At 51.5% G+C, this 17989-nt stretch overlaps 1 protein-coding gene across 1 annotated transcript; it reads left to right on the forward strand.

The window, feature by feature from the left end:
* Window positions 1–919: 919 nt before the first annotated feature.
* CCDC15 (coiled-coil domain containing 15) lies at window positions 920–17791 on the forward strand. The gene is made up of 11 exons (XM_074162515.1): window positions 920–966; window positions 1629–1808; window positions 3458–3607; window positions 4427–4609; window positions 5494–5598; window positions 10423–10587; window positions 11738–11857; window positions 14075–14178; window positions 16360–16539; window positions 16612–16760; window positions 17438–17791. Exons 2-11 carry the CDS (start codon window positions 1650–1652, stop codon window positions 17557–17559), a joined length of 1437 nt encoding a protein of 478 aa, XP_074018616.1. The 5' UTR covers window positions 920–966; window positions 1629–1649; the 3' UTR covers window positions 17560–17791.
* Window positions 17792–17989: the final 198 nt, after the last annotated feature.

Consider the following 17989-nt stretch of genomic DNA (forward strand, 5'->3'; position numbering starts at 1 on the left):
AGAGGCCTCGAGCTGACATTTATTTGGGGAAAAAACACTCAGATTTGCAATTTCCCCTCCCCTTTTCCATGTTTCCCCCGGCCTGGGGCGATGTTGGAGGTCAGGGTTGTCACCCCATCGAGGCCGGCTGAGGTTTGCCATCCCCTCTGCAGACAATCCCATGGGATTTGGGGCTCCCATTAAATTGAGGGGTTTATTTTTAGGGGGGCAGTTTGAAAAGCTGGACTGTCTCCCCCTTCCCCCCCTCCCCCAAAAGGAGCTCCCCCTACTTTTTTTTTCTCTTCCCAGGCTTTAAAACGAAGTCCTGGCCATATCCAGGCTTAGTTCCAGCTCTGGTGCCAATTAGCACTGGTTCCCTGGGCATCGCTGAATAGGGCAGCAGGGATGCGGGGCAGGATGCCCAGAATCGCTTCCCACCCCCCTCCTGAGACCTGCCAAGCTCATCACCCCAGTGAGGTACCCCCCGCCCCCTCGAGGAGGCTCCGGGCCCCCGGGAAGGGCGGTGAGGCCTCGAGCGTCCAGCCCCGGCGAGATGGAGATGCTCGGGGGGAGACTTCTAGGGGGACAGGATAGGGGGATGTGGCGGGCAGGTGATCGGGAGGGTACTTTGGGAAGTGCTATAGGGAGATGCTATGGGGAGATGCTCTACGTTGTCGTCAGATCCCGTGGTGGCTCAGGGGGGCTATGGGGACACTGCAGAGACGTTTTGAGGGTGTCCCTGGGATGCTCTGGGGGCACCGGGCAGTCACTGCCGCCCCCCCACAACTGCCCGCCAGCGGCGGGACGCGAACCCGCGGCTCCGGAGCGCCTTGGGACGGGGCTGGAGCCAGCAGGGGGCGGGGCGGGGCGGCACGGCTGGATGAGGGGGCGTGGTTACTGGATGGGGCGTGGCTACTGGAGGGGCGTGGCTCGAGGCGGAAGTGGCGCCGGGATTCAAAGCGTCGGTTGATCCGGAAGCGGTGGCCGGTGGGGCCGGTGGGAAGGGAGGGGTGCGGGGGGTGCAGGGGTTGGGGGGCACTAGGGAGCGAGGAGGGGGGTGTGCAGGGTTCAGGGGGGAGGGGAGGGAGGGTGTAAGGGGGGCGGCAGGTGCAGGGCCCGGGGGGGGGCCCAGGGGGTGAGTAGAGGAGGGGCCAGGGGTTCGGGGGGCCCGAGGGGAGGGGAGGGAGGGAGGGAGGGGGTGCAGGGGTTTGGGGTCGTCAGGAGTTGGAGGGAGCCGTGGGGGGAGGGGGAGGTGCAGGGGGTTGGGGTCCCTGGGGCGTGAGGGATGGGGGCTGCAGGGATGATGGGGTGAGGGAGGGGGGATGGAAGGAATGGGAGTGTTCCGGGGGTGTAAGCGGGAGGGGTACGGGGGTCCGGGGGTGCCCAGGGAGTGGGGGTGTGTGTGCAGGAGCTGAGGTGCCCAGGGGGTGAGGGATGGGGGAGTGCAGGTGTTGGGGGGCCCGGGGGCTCAGAGGGGAGTTTGGGGTGCAAGGGTCGGGAGTGCCCATGGGGTGAGGGGAACAGAGCGGGTATAAGGGGTTGGGGGGGCCAAGGAGGTGTGAGGGGGGTGCCGGGATGCCCCTGTGGGTGCAGGTTGGCATACCTGGGGCAGAGGGGGTCCACGCTCACCTCCTTTGCCCCTTCCCCAGGACCGAAGCCGCCGTGCCGGGATGCTGCCTCCCCGGGAGGCCAGGGAGCAGGCGGGGGGGTGCCAGGAGAGACCCCCCCGGCAGTGCTGGTGGCTGCTGGCCGAGAGGAACCCCATCGTAGCCCCTGTGGGCGCCTGGGTGGAGGGTGGCCCTGGGGGCCCCCAGGAGAGCCTGGCCTTTGTGAGTGCTGCTGGGTTTTTTGGGGCCAAAAATGAGCATTTTTCCTCCCTTGGAATTCAGCCGGGACTGTCACTCCTAAAAAGACTAATTGATTTTAATAATTTCCTGGTGTGGTTAAAAGCCACCATCGTGTCCATGTCCCCTGGTGTCCCGATTCCAGTAGCCCTGAGTCAGTTCCCCTCAAATAAGCTGTGGGGTTTTAGGAGAAATGCATTGGTTTTAAACATCAGTGGGGTGGGGAAGGCAGCCTATGCTCTAATCAGCTCCCGTTGATTACTTAATTAAGGATGTTGGTGAGCCAAGGTTTTATTCCACGTTGCTTATTTTTTTAAAAAAAATAATTAAGTTGAATGTTTCAGGGTCTGGAGCCAATCCCCACTGTGTACCCCGTTAGAAGCACTTAAGAAAATCTTTATTGATGCTTATCTCTGGGATTTCTGCTTTGAGGGTTATTATAAGAGGACTAAAAGTGCATTAAATGGAAGATGATGAGTTCAGTCCCCTGTAATTAACACCTAAACGTTACAGAAGCTCCTGCCCTTCTGCCATGATTTATTTCCATATTGTAATTTAAATCCTGAAAGGTTGAGATAATATATGGAAATGAATCATCTCCATATTCCACATAACTTCCATCTTGGTGCTGGGAAACTTCTGGGGGAGACTGACTGTTCCTGGATGCTCGGGGGAGGTGGGGGCCTCCCCCCACCATGGGAGCTTTCTGGTGTCGGTGAAGGTGTGTGGGGTTGTCAGAGCTGATTTAATACGCTTCTGTACGCCAGCAGATCATATTAAAAATAGATATATTGGTGCCTCCTGCAGCGGAATTGCTGATGGAGTGGAGCTGGCAGCGTTTGGTGTCGCTCTGGCTTGGTTTCACGGGAACCAGGGCGGATTTCTCCCTGTCCTGCTTGGGTTGGTTGTGCTGACCTTGCTCTGCTGCTGTAATGCTCCTGGCAGCCCGCAGGATGTTGTGAGCGTCTCACCCGGCGTTTATTAAGCTGATTTTCACTCACCCCTTTCCTCCATCCCTTCAGACTGATTTTTCTCGCTTTAGGCCGTGCTGCGGTGACAGCCAGGAGAGTGATACCGGTTTTCTTTAAACTGTGGTAGCATCAGCAGAATCACTTGGCATGACTTTGAGAACCTTAAAAAAAACAAAAACGAAAAACCAACCAACCAAACAAACAAAACCCCAACTTATTTTTTGTAGGTCATTGCCTTAAACCTTCAGATGGTAAACTGCTTCCCTGATGCGCTTCCAGACTTGCTTTTGTGGAGCGTTAATGGGATCAGAGGTTGGCTGTGTTCCTTTCCCATCTGGGCTTGGAATATTTGAGCATCCTTTCCTGGGAGCAGGAGCTGGGAGTTGCTGTATAAGGCTGCCTTTTTTCCTTTTGGTGTGTTGCAGAGGTGTGTGCGCTCCCGATCTGTCTAGCTAGATTCAATCCAAGCTCATAATAATTAATTATACACTGTCCAAGCTGTTATCACACAGATTTTGAAATAAAACATTGTTAAGTTCGCTCTGGGTGCCGCTTGCTTGGCTTGTGGATGCAGGTGTGGGAAGGGGAGGTGGAATACAAGCTGCCGTGATGCTGTGATGTGGCAAAACTCGATGATATGAAATTGTCTTTCACCCCCTGCAGGCAGCAGCGTTCCGGGTGGAGGAGGAGCTGAAGGAGCAGCAGCGGGAGAAGGCAGCCAGCCTGAGGCGCTTCCAGGGAGAGGTGAAGCAGCGAGTGAACCAGCAGGTCAGGACGCGAAGGAAGCAGCAGCTGCTGAAGTCCTGCGAAGCGGTAAGCAGGCTTCTGGACCAGCGTAAATCAGGAAAAAAAACCCACTAGACCTCAAGTCAAGGGCTTAATAAGAAAAAATGAGGAAACTCATGGTCACAGCAGAAGCCATGACCGCAAACGGTGTCCCCTCCAGCCAGGTCAGTGTGACAGCGTGGCTCGCTCTGGCGCTGAAGGTGCTTTTGTAAGCCCTTTGCCTCCCTACAGAAAGGTCGCTGGCTCTCTGGGGCAGCAGAAGAGAGTCCCGGTGCTCCGTGCGGAATTGCACGGAGTTAAAAAATAGCCAGGCCAGGCTGTGAATGATGTGGACGTCTCCTGGTCAAAATTTAAACCCAGCAGCTTGTTCCTGCTGTCCCTTTTCCAGGGGAAATAGTTTGCAAGCAACACTTCCGTGCTCTCTCCTCGTTCCCAGTTCCCCCATGGGCTTGTTTTAGGTTATCCTGTGAATATATTTAATCCTTTCTGCTTTTAAACAACTGCCAGGAACACTCACTGCGGAGCAAGAGAGGAATGCACTAAAACGTCAACAGTTGTGGCCGCCCCTGGGGTATTTGGGCTCTTTCCAGGGCTGGGGAGGGCAATGCTTGAGTGGGGATGTCCTCGCCCAACTCTGCCAGCGCCGCTCCAGGCTGAAAGCCTGCAGATGCCTTCACCCCATGATGGCTCTTCGTGCCCCTCTCATCATGGAGAGCAGAAATGGCCATCCCCAAAAATGCCACCAAATAGAGCTAGCAGCTCCCAGGTGTGACGGGTGACGTCCTGCTAGATGATGATTAGAGATTCGCGTGCTGCTTTTTAACCCCGGGCTTTGTGTGGCGGCAGGCAGAGAGGGAGCGCTGCCTCGCCGTGCAGTGCTGGGACTCCGCGCTGCGTCTGACCCCCAAGAAGAGCACGTGCCTGTTCTGCAGCTGCCCCGCGCCCGCCATCCGCTGTCCCGGCATTCCCGCCGCCCCCGCACAGCGGCAGGGGGGGCACAGCGAGCCCTTCCAGCAGCAAGCCGACACGGTGAGCCCTTCCCCTCCTGCGTTTTGTCTCCCTGCTTCATGATGCTGGTTGCTCGTGATTTGAAGGGCAGGACAGGCAATATTTATCTTTCTACCCTCTTTTACTACACATCCCTAGTTATTTTTTTTTTATACTGAATGAAACACTGACTCGTGTTTTCACTTTGGTTTACTGCAAATTGTTGTACTCCTCCATATCCTTTATGGGAGCCTCAAAACTGATAGTAAATGTCCTCCTGGAGGATGCTGTGGTTGAACTTGCCCTTCTGCTTGTAGATCTGGGGGATTTTCCCTCTACAGGCAGGGCCTTGCTGCTGGGCCGGCATGTCGTGTTGGAGAGGCGGCACTAGGTGGTGCCACCTCATTGCAGCTTGTCTCCTGCAGCCCGGAGTGTGGGATCGCCAAATCTCAGAGAAACTGCCTTAAGGGACTGTTTTAAGCTATTTTTTACTAGTGATGCTTATGCTGCATGTGGCATTTTAGGAAGTGTGTTTGCCCCAGGGGCTGGGGTTATTCCGAGTGAAGCACCGCTTCCCCTGGGCCAGAGAATCCCTCCCGGCTGGACACTGGGCAGGACAGCTGAGGATCTGGGACCTGTGGCATCTCAGCAGGGTGATTTGGGAGCAGATGGGCTGTCACCAAGATCTCCACCGTGCATGGATCAGGACGTTGGGGCAGCTCTGAAAGACACCTTGGGTTGCGGGTTACCTTATACCAATTTGTGAACCTAATTGTGTTGAGTCTCTTGATTAAAGCCCCTTGGTTGGAGCAGGGTACGTTAGGAGATCTCTTCTGTGCAGCTAAACTCCTGGGTGTAGCCCTCACGGAAAGCAGCTCGTGATCTCTTGTTTTTTTCCTTGTCTTTACCTTCCCTCATCACGGCAGCTGAGCAGAACCGTGAAGCAAGTTCGGCGCAGGCTGGCGTCCTGCAGGACCGTGTCCCAAGGAGCGGGTGACCCTGAGCTCCCTGGTGGCATCTGGAGGCTAGAGGTGAGCAAGGGCTGCCTGGGGTGGGGTGAGAGGAATCATCTTGCAAACCCTTGAAGGTCTGGCTCTGATTAGCGAATCCAAAGTGTAGTTCAGTGAGTTTCTCCTGCAGAAGTGAGACAAACTTCCCCCAGAACTCCGTGGCCTGAGGGCTCTGTCCCTCTGTTCTTGCTGCCTTTCAGAGAAGGCAGGAGGATAAAGTGGGTGAAAACCTCTCTGTTTGCAGAGACTAATGGGAGATAAACTAGGAAACAAGAATTCAAGAAAGATTTTATTTTTTATTTTTTTTTTTTAAAGGCTGAGATTGGGAGGAATGTGATGATCAGCCCTCCCCTTATGTGCCTTTCTTTCTATTTCTTCAACAAACCTCAACAACTCTTTCCCTTGCATCAATCCCTTGTTTTGTGTGGATGGCAAAGATAGGGAGGGTTTTCCTCACCCAGGGCTGACTAAGAGAGAATCGTTGGCACACATCTGCTTTCCTCGAAGCAGTGCACTGTAAGGAGGTCAGTCCCCAGTGCCTCACCTTTTGTTCTGTTGAATTTCATCCTGCTTTTGTCACTCCAGTTGTGAAGAGCAGCTTTGTGTCGCAACTATTATCCTGCTTTCCGTGCCGAGACCTTTCTTGAACTGACGTACTTTGTCTGTCCGTCCTGGAGAGCACCAGCAGCAGCCCAACCCGGTGTTTTGTCTTGCTGCCTCCTCCACAGCCAGTTTCCTGCCCATCTTGCAATTCTTCATTCCCGTCTCTTTCTGGGGTTCATCAAAGGTGAAGTAGATCTTGGCTGGCGGTTACCTAGAAAATACCTTTTATATAAGGGCTGCTCCTGCTCTCTGTGTACTGTTGGATTTCTGTTGAAGGAAGTCAGCTTTGCAAACCAGAGTTGTAGAAACAGTATAATTATGGGTTTGAAAAACCTCGTTATCTATTTCGGACACTAAACATACCTTCATTGTAAGTCTTCAGTGTGTTCAGACTGCTCAGCAAGATGGGAGTGATTCATTACTTGGCTATTAGCAGCGCTAAAGCCTCGCATTAATAATACAGTGGCTGTATGCGAGCCGGAGGGTGACAGAAGATGGCAAGCGGGATGCGTGGGAGTCCCGTGGCCCCGTGACAAGTCATCTGGAGCAGTGAGAAGGCGGCTGGGGGTATCGGGGCCGTGCTCCCACCTCAGCCTTGCTGCAGCCACAGTTAATCTGCGCTCTCTTCAAACGTCTGGCAAGGAGGATTTAACGGCTTCCCTAGGCCGTTTATTCCAGGAGGAATATATTGATTTATTGCATGGCTGTTTTATTACTCCAAGAGAGCAAAGAAAAAAAAGCTCTACTATTAATCAGAATCTTTCTTGCTGTGTGAAGGTTTGCCATCTTCACACCAGGCAGGACAGCAGCTTGTTCCCTTCTCTTCCGATGCAAAAGGCTGATTTGACCGCCCTGCTAATTGCTGCCTGTCTTGGTTTGAGTGACACCACAGGACTAATTTATCTTCTAATGCTTGGGAAAACTGCACTTTCAGAAGACTCCAGTGTCTGAATTCATGAAAATAGTTGCTTTATAGCCAGCTACGGGATGTGAGATTCAGGGTCTCGGTGTTTTTGAGCCTTGCCAGGTGTGGGGACAAGGAGGAGTGAGACCGGGGCACTTGACCCAGGCTGCCAACAGGATTATTCCATACCATAAACGTCACATTATATGTAAATTAGGAAGTTTGCTGCATAGTGCTCTCTCTCCCTTGATGGCTGCCACCCTGAGAACTCCTTGCCCTGGTGCCGGAGCCCTGAGCCCTTCCCTTCCTCCCGAAGCCGCAGCGCTCGCAGGGTCCTACATTGGGGGTCCCTGCGGGGAGTGCACGGCTCCCTGGGATGGAACGGGCTGAGCGTATTCCTTGTGTATTTTATATTGGTATCGGGATCAATACTGGTCCTTTAGTGTTACTGTTAATTATCTAGACTTATCCTATTAAATCTATTTATATTTCAACCCTTGTGTTTCCTTGTTTTCCCCAGTTCCCCTCCCAGGTGGAGAGGGGTCATCAGGTGACAGATGGTCTAGTTATTCTAAGTATTCTATCAATTGTCTAATTGACAGTAAATTGTTATGGGTTTCTCAAACCGTAACACTACCCTAGTGCACTGCCTTGCCCTTTGCGTTTGTCCTTGCTGAAATTCCTTGTACTGTCCATTCCAGCTGATTTGTTTGTTCGAACCCAAGCTTTTTTAGCTTGTGCTCAAATACTTCTGCAACTTCAATTTGCTTGGCGGGGTTGGCGAATGTCAGCAAGATGCTGCTTCCTTCCATAATCCAGACTGATAATGAAATTATCAAGCAGAACCCTGCAAGTTCTTACTCTGTTTTTGTGCTGTGAACTCCTGAGACTAAAAACACTACCCAGATTCAATCAGCCCCATATAATAGTTTCATCTGACAGGTATGTCTTTACACAAGTGTTGAATTAGGCCATGTCAAAAGTGAAGCTCAAATCGAGATATCTTCTGCTGTGCTTTGCCTGAGGCCTCTTTCTTCTGTTGCAGGAGAAATTCAAACCAGCTAGATATGACTTGGTCTTGACAAATATATGCTGATTGCTGCTTATCTCGTTCTCTAGCAGCTTACAGGCCGTTTGCAAGGTGATTTCCTCTTTTTTTTTTTTTTTTTTTTTTTTCCAAAAGTCAGGCAGTTAAACTCTTGAGGCAAACATCTTCTCTTTTGTATTTCCTTTTGCCCTCCTTTATTCAAAGTTAGGCATCGTCATGCCATTTTCTGATAATCTGGACCTCCGCAGATTTTGGGGAAAGGCGGACTGTTAGCACCTTCTGTGCCACTCCTGGCAGTAGCCCAGGGCAGGTCCTGCCTGCTTAAAAACCTTAGCAACTAGCAATAATCTTGACTTTTTCTTTCCCAATTCTTGCTGCTGCTATTGGCTCAGAGCGAGCGTTTGGCTGAACACTGATGCCCAGAAGCATAAAACACTGTTCTTCGTGTCCTCTGATAGCTGTCCTTCTTGAGTAGCGAGTCCTTTTGTCTCTCTTCCCAAAGCCTGACTTGTAACCTTCATCTCTCGTGTTTTACTTACAGCTTTGGTCTTTCTGGCACTTGTTTTGTTTTCTTGTCCCTGTGCGTTTGTGTTGTCTCCTGCGTGATTCCTTTGGTGATCTGAGCCGTGCTCTGCTTCCCCTGTGCTCGCGTGGATTGTGGGTGCAAGAGCAGCTTGGGATTTAGCCAGGCTTGTCTCATGCTGCGCTTCTTGTCTTCCCACTCCAGCCGGGTAGTTTGCATTTGCTCAGTTTAAAGGAACTGTTGCTTCTCCTTCAGTCCCGTTTTCTGCGTTTTCCTCTTTTTTTTTTTTTTTTTTCCCCTTCTTCCCTCCTGAAAGTGGCATTCCCTGCAATCAATAATAATCCATGTTCCCACAATCGTTGCTTTTCCTCTCCCCCAGAGATTTCTTTTCAGGTCGAAAACATCCAAAGAGTTTCTTCCCTGCTTTCCCAAACAGATACCGAGATGGTTATCGCGTGGAAATGACCTGTCCGGTGTTTCAGATGATCCTGTTCACCAAGTCCTCAGCCGCTCTGCCTTTGGGGCTTGGTGGACTGCTGGAGGTCCCCAGTGGGACAGCACCCACATTCTTTCCCCTGGTTGATCATTCCTCAAAGTTGGGCGGTGTTTTCTTCTACAGTTTCATTTCCTTCTGCCTTTCAGAGCATCCTTACAAAGCAATAACCATTGCTCTCTTTTCCCTTGTCCTCACCAAAGCAGCTTTTCTGTGTTGTGCCTCTGTCATAATAGGGTTGATAGAGTAATTCCTATGCCTATCAAATAATTCCATGTTCAGACTAACTCCGGGCTGCCCTCCGTCCTTCCTGCACTGCAGTGGAGGCATCTCAAGGCATCCCTGGCCAGTTGATCCAGCCTCTCCCTCTGCCAGCAGCCCTGCTTTTCCCTTCCCAGCGTGCTAAAGGGATGGCAAGGCAGGGAGAGGAACAAAAAAAAAAAAATCCTGGCTCCGATCTTGCTTCTGGCATTTTGATTTTTTAGTTTGTAGGAAACAATCTGCTGCCTCTCAAAATATTGTTAATTGCCACCGGGGAGCCTGCCCACTTACCATCTGAAGGAGTACGCTATGTACTTGAGTGTCACTCCAGAGATCCCACCACCCCCCAAGCTCCTTGCAGTTGCGAAGCAGCGCCTGGAGAGGTCTTCTCCTTGTCGTTCCTTCACCCCCCGCACATCTGTCCCTCTAGTTCTGCAGTTGGCGAGAACTTCGTCATGAGTTACCCTGTGAAATTCAGATTTTCTGGCTCTCGTGCCCTACAGTGATGCTTGAACACATCATAGAATCACAGAATGGTTTAGGTTGGGAGGGACCTTAAAGATCATCTCATTCCAGCCCCCTGCCCTGGGCAGGGACACCTCCCACCACACCAGGTTGCTCAAAGCCCCGTCCAACCTGGCCCTGAACCCCTCCACGGACGGGGCAGCCACAGCTTCTCTGGGCAACCTGGGCCGGGGTCTTACCACCCTCAGGGTAAAGGATTTCTTCCCCACATCTCATCTCAATCTCCCCTCTTTCAGTTTGAAGCCATTACCCCTTGTCCTTATCACTACATGTCCTTGTGAAAAGCCCCTCTCCAGCTTTCTTTAGGCCCCCTTCAGATACTGGACGTTGCGTTGCTGCTCACTAGATCTCAGCTGACTCTACAGAACAAGTGCCCTCAGGTTAAAGCTACCTCTTACCTGTGCACGAGGATGTTGACTTTGCCCTCGGCACCAAAGTGGCCATGTTTGAATTCCATATTTACACCTGTCTCCTCCCTTCTCCTACAGAAACCAGGCTCTTGCAAGACAGCCATGGTGCCTGCAGAAGATGAGAGTGAGGAACTGCTTCTGGCAGGACATCACGATCTTCCAGCTGAGCTGCAAGACCAGGGGATGGCCCTGCACCCAGCACAGCAAGACAATGACTTCTACATCAAAATCAAATTTGAAAAAGTAAGACTCGTACGGGGCTGGGCCAGTTGGTCCTAAGAGGTTCAGATTGTTTGATTTTTTGGGTTTATTTCGGCAGTTGGTGAGGCTGCTGTTGTAGAAGAGCAGTTGCTGCCTCAGGCTTGGTTAACTCTGAAGCCTACTGTCATCGAAACAGCCTGGAGAGCAGTGTCAGAGCTAAGCAAGATTGGCTGCTTCTGTTTCGCTGCTTTCATCTTACAGCTGTGGCTTCAAAAGGGGCTTTATTTGTGCCTGCCTCGTGATGCCAGTTGGCTGGCGCTCAGCAGAAGTCTGAAACGGAGCGTGCAATCGCATCATCCACTTAACCGAGCTCCAAACTGCGGCCAGCAGGACCTGCAGCTGCCTCTGGTCTGGCTGCCCTGCTCGGAGGCAGCAGCGGGGCAGAAGAGCTGTGAGTGATGCGTCAGATAAGCCCCAGACCTCCTAGAAAACTTAAAAAAGAAAGCGCTGCATCAGAGGAACAAGCTGGCTCGTGACTCCTGTGTCTCAAGGCTGGCGAAACACCTCCCTTAGAGGCAGCGGGAATGTGTCTGCTCGTGATGACTGAGCTAATGTATTTATCGATTCCTCTTTTGTTTTCAGGCAGGCTTTCATTAAGCATCCGAGGTGTGGAAATGTGTTGCCCTGATTACCTGGAGCAGTTAGCAAATACTTTATGGCTGTAGCCTTACCTGGTGATGACTCCAGCTAGGAGCAGAAATACTGGCTTGACAAATACCAAGTAGAGGGAAGAAGGCCGAGGTTTATGCTGAGGTTTTGGGGAGATGTTGATTGTTGAATTCCCCTGATGCTTAAGTTATTTTTATTATTGTTATGTTTCTTGCACTTCACGAAGTTCGTATGGAAGTTTGGGAAAGGGAGATGTGAACCATATTCAAACTAAACCACAAACCTCCTCCAAGGATTTCTTTTGACAAAGCTTTGGTGCTCAGCCTCCTCTGTGGAGATGCTGCACATGTCTCTCCTGTCTGGTGACAGGAAGGAGAAGCCAACCTGTACTCCAAAAAAAGCACAGCTCCTAGGTGGGCTACCCCACTGAGGACTGTGGGGGTGTCGCATGGAGCACTCACCTCCAGCAAGGAGTGTTTTGGCCGTGAAGATGCTGATGCTGCTGTCTTACATTCTCTTCCAGTTCTGTGATGGATCAGTGAAGGACTTGAGCTTATCCGAACCTCCCCAGAGGCTGCACACCCATCACCAAGCTCCCCTTGTTCTCTGGGCTGGTGTAGACCAAGAGGAAACAAAGAAACAGGTTTGTCCACTGGAGCCAAGTCCTCATTGTTTCATTTCCAGTTTTGGTACTGAAAGGTATTGAGTGTGGGGGATGCTGCTACCTCAAGAGCAGCTTTAGTGTATGAAGTATGAGTTTCTCAGAGTTGGTGATGTCTCAGCCCTTGGGTTCTCTTTTTAAGGTGTGTCGTGACAGTGTGTGCAACTGTTACATGCTTCTCCCGCGAAATCTGGGATCCAAATAACACCGGAGGAGAAACGGGCTTCGTTCATTTTGCCTGGCAGAACAAAGCTGTTGCTTTCCGTAGTTGTATGGAGAGAGAGAAGCTGCCAAAAATGCTTAAAAAAAACCCCCAAAAAAACCAAAAAAACAACCAAACAAAAAAAACCCCCCACTTTTATCTTGTTGGGAATATAAAGGTTTCCACCATATCAGCACCTCGCAGGCATCGAGGTGGTGGCACAGGCTGCAGGCCTGGTGCTGCGTGTCTGATTTAACAGGGAGGGCTCACCAGCCTGTGTCCAGGCTCACCCTAATCCAGGCGATGCAAAGAGCTGATGTTTCTCCTGGATGCCTAAAGGAAGTGACTTTTATTTTCCTGCTTCTTTCTGACGTGAAGAGGAACGCTTCCCTCTTGTCGGCTTGCTTGCAGCTTGCAGCCTAAGACTCGAAAGGGCTTGGAGAGAATTGCATTTTCTAACAAGCTGACCCAGACGCCAGTTGCGGTTTCTAGATGGTGTGACAGCAGCTGGGGCTCATCACGCTGCTCCTTCCCCCAGTGCTTCTCTCTGCTCCTTGCTTTTTATCTCCTTGGCTCTGATCCACCCTGAGATAACTGGTTTTGCAGCACTTTCTTCCGTGTAGGTTTTTTCCATCCAGCTTTCTCCACTTTCAGCCTGGTGATCTCCTGCTCCTTTATCTCCAGCTGTGTGGGATGCATTCCTCTGGGTGAGAGGGACAAGCTCAGCCCAAAACTCATGGCGTTGATGAGGAAAAATCCATGCCCTGAACTTCTAGCATCGTGGAGATCACACTAGCTGTGTACCCATGTGGGTGGGAGGACTTTTGGTATGAGCTTCAGCCAGGAAGTTTCCCTGCCCTTGCTGCATCCCCATGGTTAAGCTGAAGCCCAGACATGAAACCTCTTTGTTCTTGGTGGGTACAGTGGTTGTTCCCTGCAGGGCTCTGGGGTTTGGCTCGGCAACAAGTTCACAGAGTCACAGAATGGCAGGGGTGAGAAGGGACCTCTGGAGATCATCTCCTCCAATCCCCTGCCTAAGCAGGGTCACCCAGAGCAGGTTGGACAGGATCACGTCCAGGCAGGGGTTGAATGTCTCCAGAGGAGACTCCACCGCCTCTCTGGGTAGCCTCTTCCAGGGCTCTGCCACCCTCACAGGAAAGAAGTTTTTCCTCAGGTTGAGGTGGAACCGTGTCCCAGTTTGTGCCCATTGCCCCTTGTCCTGTCACTGGGCACCACCGAGAAGAGACTGGCCCCATCCTCTTGCCACCCACCCTTTAGCTATTGCTCAGCATTGATGAGGTCCCCTCTCAGTCTGCTCTTCTCCAGCTGAACAGCCCCAGGGCTCTCAGCCTTTCCTCAGCAGAGAGATGCTCCAGTCCCTCATCATCCTCATAGCCTCTGCTGGACTCTCTCCAGCAGTTCCCTGCCCTTCTTCAACTGGGGGGCCCAGAACTGGACCCAGTGCTCCAGATGTGACCTCACCAGGGCAGAACAGAGGGGAAGGATGACCTCTCTCCACCTGCTGGCCATGCTCTTCTGAATGTACAATTTGCCACCTCTGTGGTTCTCCTGCGTGTAGTGGGTCCAGCTTGGAGTTGTACATTCATTATCTTTTTGGAGATACTGGCTTCCAGTGAACTGCAGAGTCCCCAGGTGGATCGAAATTCTCATCCTTGTAGTGGGTTGAAGTGGGAACCAGCTCTTTTACTCCCAGGAAAGTGAGAGTTTAGGAATTTTTCAGCTGACAGAGGTACTGTCCATAGGAAGGTTCAGTGAGGGATGCTGGTACCAAGACACGTCTTGGGCCTCCTCTCCTGGCTGTCTCTCCAGCTTCTCAGTCTTGGGGCATGTGCACAAGGAGATGTTTGAAGATCTCTTGGGGAAGGAGGGAGGTTTCTCTCCTGATAGACGTGCACTGCAGAAATCAGCTGAGCGCCGATATCACCCAACATTGATCCCAGATGTCCCTTCTCAAAGGTGCCTCCTCTTTCCTGCAGCATCAGAACCAGTACCTGAGGAACAGGCGCCTCTTCATGAATATCGAGCGAGAGCAAGTGAAGGAACAGCTAAGGCAGAGAGAGAGGCAGAAGAGAATCACTGAGTGAGTACATGTGGGTGAGAGCCAGTCTCTTGGCGTCACTGCCTTGGTTGCAGGCAGGGACGAAGGAGGTGACACCTAAGGCTAGGAAGGTCTTGTGAGCTTGTCTGGTGTGACCCAGGCACCTGTGGTTTCCACAGCACTTCTGCAGCCCAAATGCAGAGGCTTTGAGAAGAGTGTCCTGCTTGATATGAAAACCACAGGAGTACTTTGAAAGAAGGCCCGTGATGTGAGTGCCAGTTGTAAAGCCTGACTTATCTCCTGGGTTCATTTTAGTGCCCAGTCTGTTAACCCGGGGGTGAGATTCACTTCCCTAACCCCCCCAAGAGAGACCCTTGGGGCAGGTCAAGTCCTTCAGAGGTGCCCAGCGCCTCTCTATCTGCTTCTGGATAGGAGCTGGGAACCAAAGCGTCAGGCTGGGAGAGTCGCAGCTCCCTAAACCGTGACTCTTGGGGAACTGATCCCCAGACCCTCTGCCACAGTCTGTGTTCAGAAACTCTGGGCTGAGGTCACATCATCATTATTAAACTGATCTTATCTCCGTGGGTTTTATCATCAGACCCTTCACCTTCCCAGCTATAAACATTATATAAATGTAATAAAAAGATTTCCTAGGATTTGTTCCAGAGTTGAAAACTTGGTATCTGTGTAGAAGTGTCAGTGCTTGTTTTGGTGGTTTAGTCATCATCTCCCTTTAAGGGGTTTGTTGAGGAGGAGCCCTGCAAATTCCCACCAAAATAGGAAAGAGACTCTAGATTTATTTTTTTTGTCTTTGGCTTGCTCTAAAATAAAACGTGGCTTTGACCCTCTCGGTCTCCAAGCGGCTTTGCACTGGGCGGGCTTTGTGGGAGCAGGACAGGCACCCGAGGGCAGGATTTTCACGGTCTTTTCTTGCCAGTCTAAAGAAAGGCTCCTCCAGCCACATTCCTGGCGTTTAAATTGGCACTTGGGAGCTTCAGAAACCTTTTCCTGCCCTGCAAGTGCTGGCGAGACACCAGGGACTTGCTAGTTAATGTCGTATCTTTTTATTATATTTTTTTCCCCAGTTGCTGGAGCTGCAAGCTGCTTGGGGCTTATGCGGAAAAGAGCTGGTTTTGTAATTACTTAGTGTAAAGCCTTAAGTTGGCCTTGGCCCTAGTTTCTATAGCAGAAAGATTTATGGTGGGGTAGTTAAGGCTCTATTACCACTTCACCTGAAAAACATTTTGGAGTTTATAACTCGACTAGAGAAGTTTGGCTTCAGCACTTTCCTTCTTGATGTAAAGAACTGACCCCCTGAATGGAGTAACATCCGAAATGTCTCCTTCGATTACGCTTTCTCCCCCCTGGCTTCTACCCAGACTGGAGGTTTTTTTGAATGCCTTTTGGCAGCGATCAGCCTGTAATGTGTTATTGCATTTGGTACTCATCAGTGGGAATAAAATGGCAGATGCTTCAATTTTAAAGTCTTTGTGCTTCATAATTGCCACTCGTCAAGGGAACGTGCTTCACCTTTGGTGTGACATACAACCCAGATTCCACTGGAAGGGCTGGAGAGCCGTGTAGGTGTGAGGGAGACTGAGGAAATAGAGGAAGATTTGGTTAAAAATGCCTCTTAAAGCTTTTTTTGGAGTACGCATGGGACCCTTGGAGTTTCTTTGCTGTACCCAGCACCCTTCCACAGCTCTGTTTTGCTCTCCATCCTGGAAGCTGCAAGGCCAGGGTATGATCCAAGCTGCCCCATAATCTGAAGAAATCAGAAGTGGGGAGGGGAACCTGTTGGTCCTTTCTGGTAGATATCAAAGAGCCCGGGCCCTGCACTTGGTTTCAGAAGGCCAGAAGAGCAGTTCTTTTGGGGCACTTCAGGTGACACTTCGTAACAGGAATGCGTGCCTGGAATGGGGAGATGAGCTGGAAGGAGAAGTTCCAGGATGGTGAGAAAGCTGGTGGACAGGAGGAGGTCAAAGGAAGGAGAGCATTCATAGCCTGGTAGTTCCATATGGGGGAAAGAAAAGAGGCTCATAAAGCATTTTTGACCACTTTAAAGCTGTTAGAAGGTCAGTGCTGCAATTAGCACAGTTACTTTCACCTGCCACGGGCAGCAGTAGCATCCCGATCTGCTTGCCCTGATTGTAAACCAGGGGCTGGTGGGGAATGGAGGTTGGGATGGGGAAGCTCTTTCTCTAAGCATGTGTGTGCCTGCAGGATTAAGAGCAAGAAGGAGAAGCAGCGCTGGGCGGAAGAGCGGAGGATGCAGGAGGCGGCTGAGCAGCAAGAACCCCCCCTGGGAGAGGAGACCTGCAAAACCCTGGCCCAGCTTAAACTGGAGGAGAGGAGAGTGAGGAAGGTTGAGGATAAACCACAACGAAATAAGGAGCATGCGAGGTACGGCCGGATCCTCTCTCCTTGTGCGGAGCTGGGTGGGTGTTACTGGCAGAGGTATTTTATCCCTTGCAGGTACATCGACGCCCTGAGAGCCCAGATGAGGGAGAAGATAAAACTATATAACATTGACTTGCCCCCGCTGTGTTCCTGTGGGTCTGATTTCTGGGACTCCCACCCAAATACCTGTGCCAACAACTGTGTCTTCTACAAAAACCACAAAGGTAGGGGCTCCTGCTTCCAGAGAGGAGGCACCTGGACCTGCATCCCTTATTATCCCGGGAGAAATCAAACCTGGCGGCACCTTTCCGTGGTCCTGGGCTGCGTCATAGAGATGCTCCTACAAATATGCTCTGGAGAAGGCAAGCTCTGCTGCTTGTTTCTAACTCAACCTCTTCCTCTGTTCCTTCAAGGAGCTTAGTGGCGTCCCCAGCAAAGCCCCAGCCTCTCTAAGGTGTTAAATAACGCTGCTGTCACACGGACGGCATTGGGAGGCGGGGAGCTGTAAGGAAAATGCTGCACAATGAGCACAGAAAACCTCTTTGCCTTAAACACTGAATATTCTGCTGGGAGGAGGCAAGAAGGTGGTGGAAATTGTCTTAGGTGACAGAGTGCTCTGATCTTGAGTATAGCTTGGAAAAATACCTGGCTGAGCAACTAGGATTTGTCTTTTAGGGGAGAAAAAAGTAGAGAAATTGGGGTTCTATAAAAATCTTTGGCTTTCCTGCTTTGGCTCGCTACTGCTCTGTACTCAGGAGCGTGTGGAAAACTACAGGCCTGTCCATTTATCTTAAAAACCAGTTGTTCTCTCTGTGTTTTACGGTAAAAGGCTGAAGCTGAGCCCAGTATCGGGCTGTAAGTTAAACTCTTGTCCCTTAATGCTGGCTCTGTGTCCCCTCAGCCTACAGCCAGACGCTGCAGTCCGTCCTCTCCTCCTGCGTCCCCGTGGACAGGAGCCCCTTGGTGCTGCCGCTGCTCCGGGACCTGGCCGTGCTCTTCGCTTGCTCGGGGAAGCGCCTGTGACGAGGGCAGCCGCCTGTTCCCCAGCCCCTCCTGTGGCTCAGTTGTAAGTAGAGAGCGGGGTTGTGCCCTGTCCCTGCACAATGGCACCTTCACTCTCCGCCTCCCAGGGCTCAGCCTGGTGGCCACGGTCAGTGCAGAGGAACCTGTTGCTCTGTGCAGCTGGTTTCTAGACAGGGACTTGAATTTTGGCGTTTGGCTGTGGAATAAACTGTTTTCCAGGTTTGTTTGTCTCAGTGGGAGTGGAGTCAATATCTTTTGGGGTTAAAAACCCTCCCGGTTTTGAACATCTTCCTTCCCACTCCCTTCTCTCCATTTCCCTATGGTTCCTGCCAGCCCCTGCCCCTCAGGTCACTCTACAGGTATTTATTGCTCCTTCACTTTCTTCCTGGTGAGGACCTCTCCTCTAGTAACATCCACCCAGCTCCCTACC

The sequence above is a fragment of the Numenius arquata genome, chromosome 22 (assembly GCF_964106895.1).
Source record: "Numenius arquata chromosome 22, bNumArq3.hap1.1, whole genome shotgun sequence".
Taxonomy (NCBI): domain Eukaryota; kingdom Metazoa; phylum Chordata; class Aves; order Charadriiformes; family Scolopacidae; genus Numenius; species Numenius arquata.

Bases quoted from the DNA above. Each gene is read 5' to 3' on its own strand.
- CCDC15 (XM_074162515.1), top strand. From the start codon at position 1,650: ATGCTGCCTCCCCGGGAGGCCAGGGAGCAGGCGGGGGGGTGCCAGGAG. The intron at 1,809-3,457 runs GTGAGTGCTGCT...CACCCCCTGCAG, and splicing joins CCCAGGAGAGCCTGGCCTTT to GCAGCAGCGTTCCGGGTGGA. The intron at 5,599-10,422 runs GTGAGCAAGGGC...CTTCTCCTACAG, and splicing joins GTGGCATCTGGAGGCTAGAG to AAACCAGGCTCTTGCAAGAC.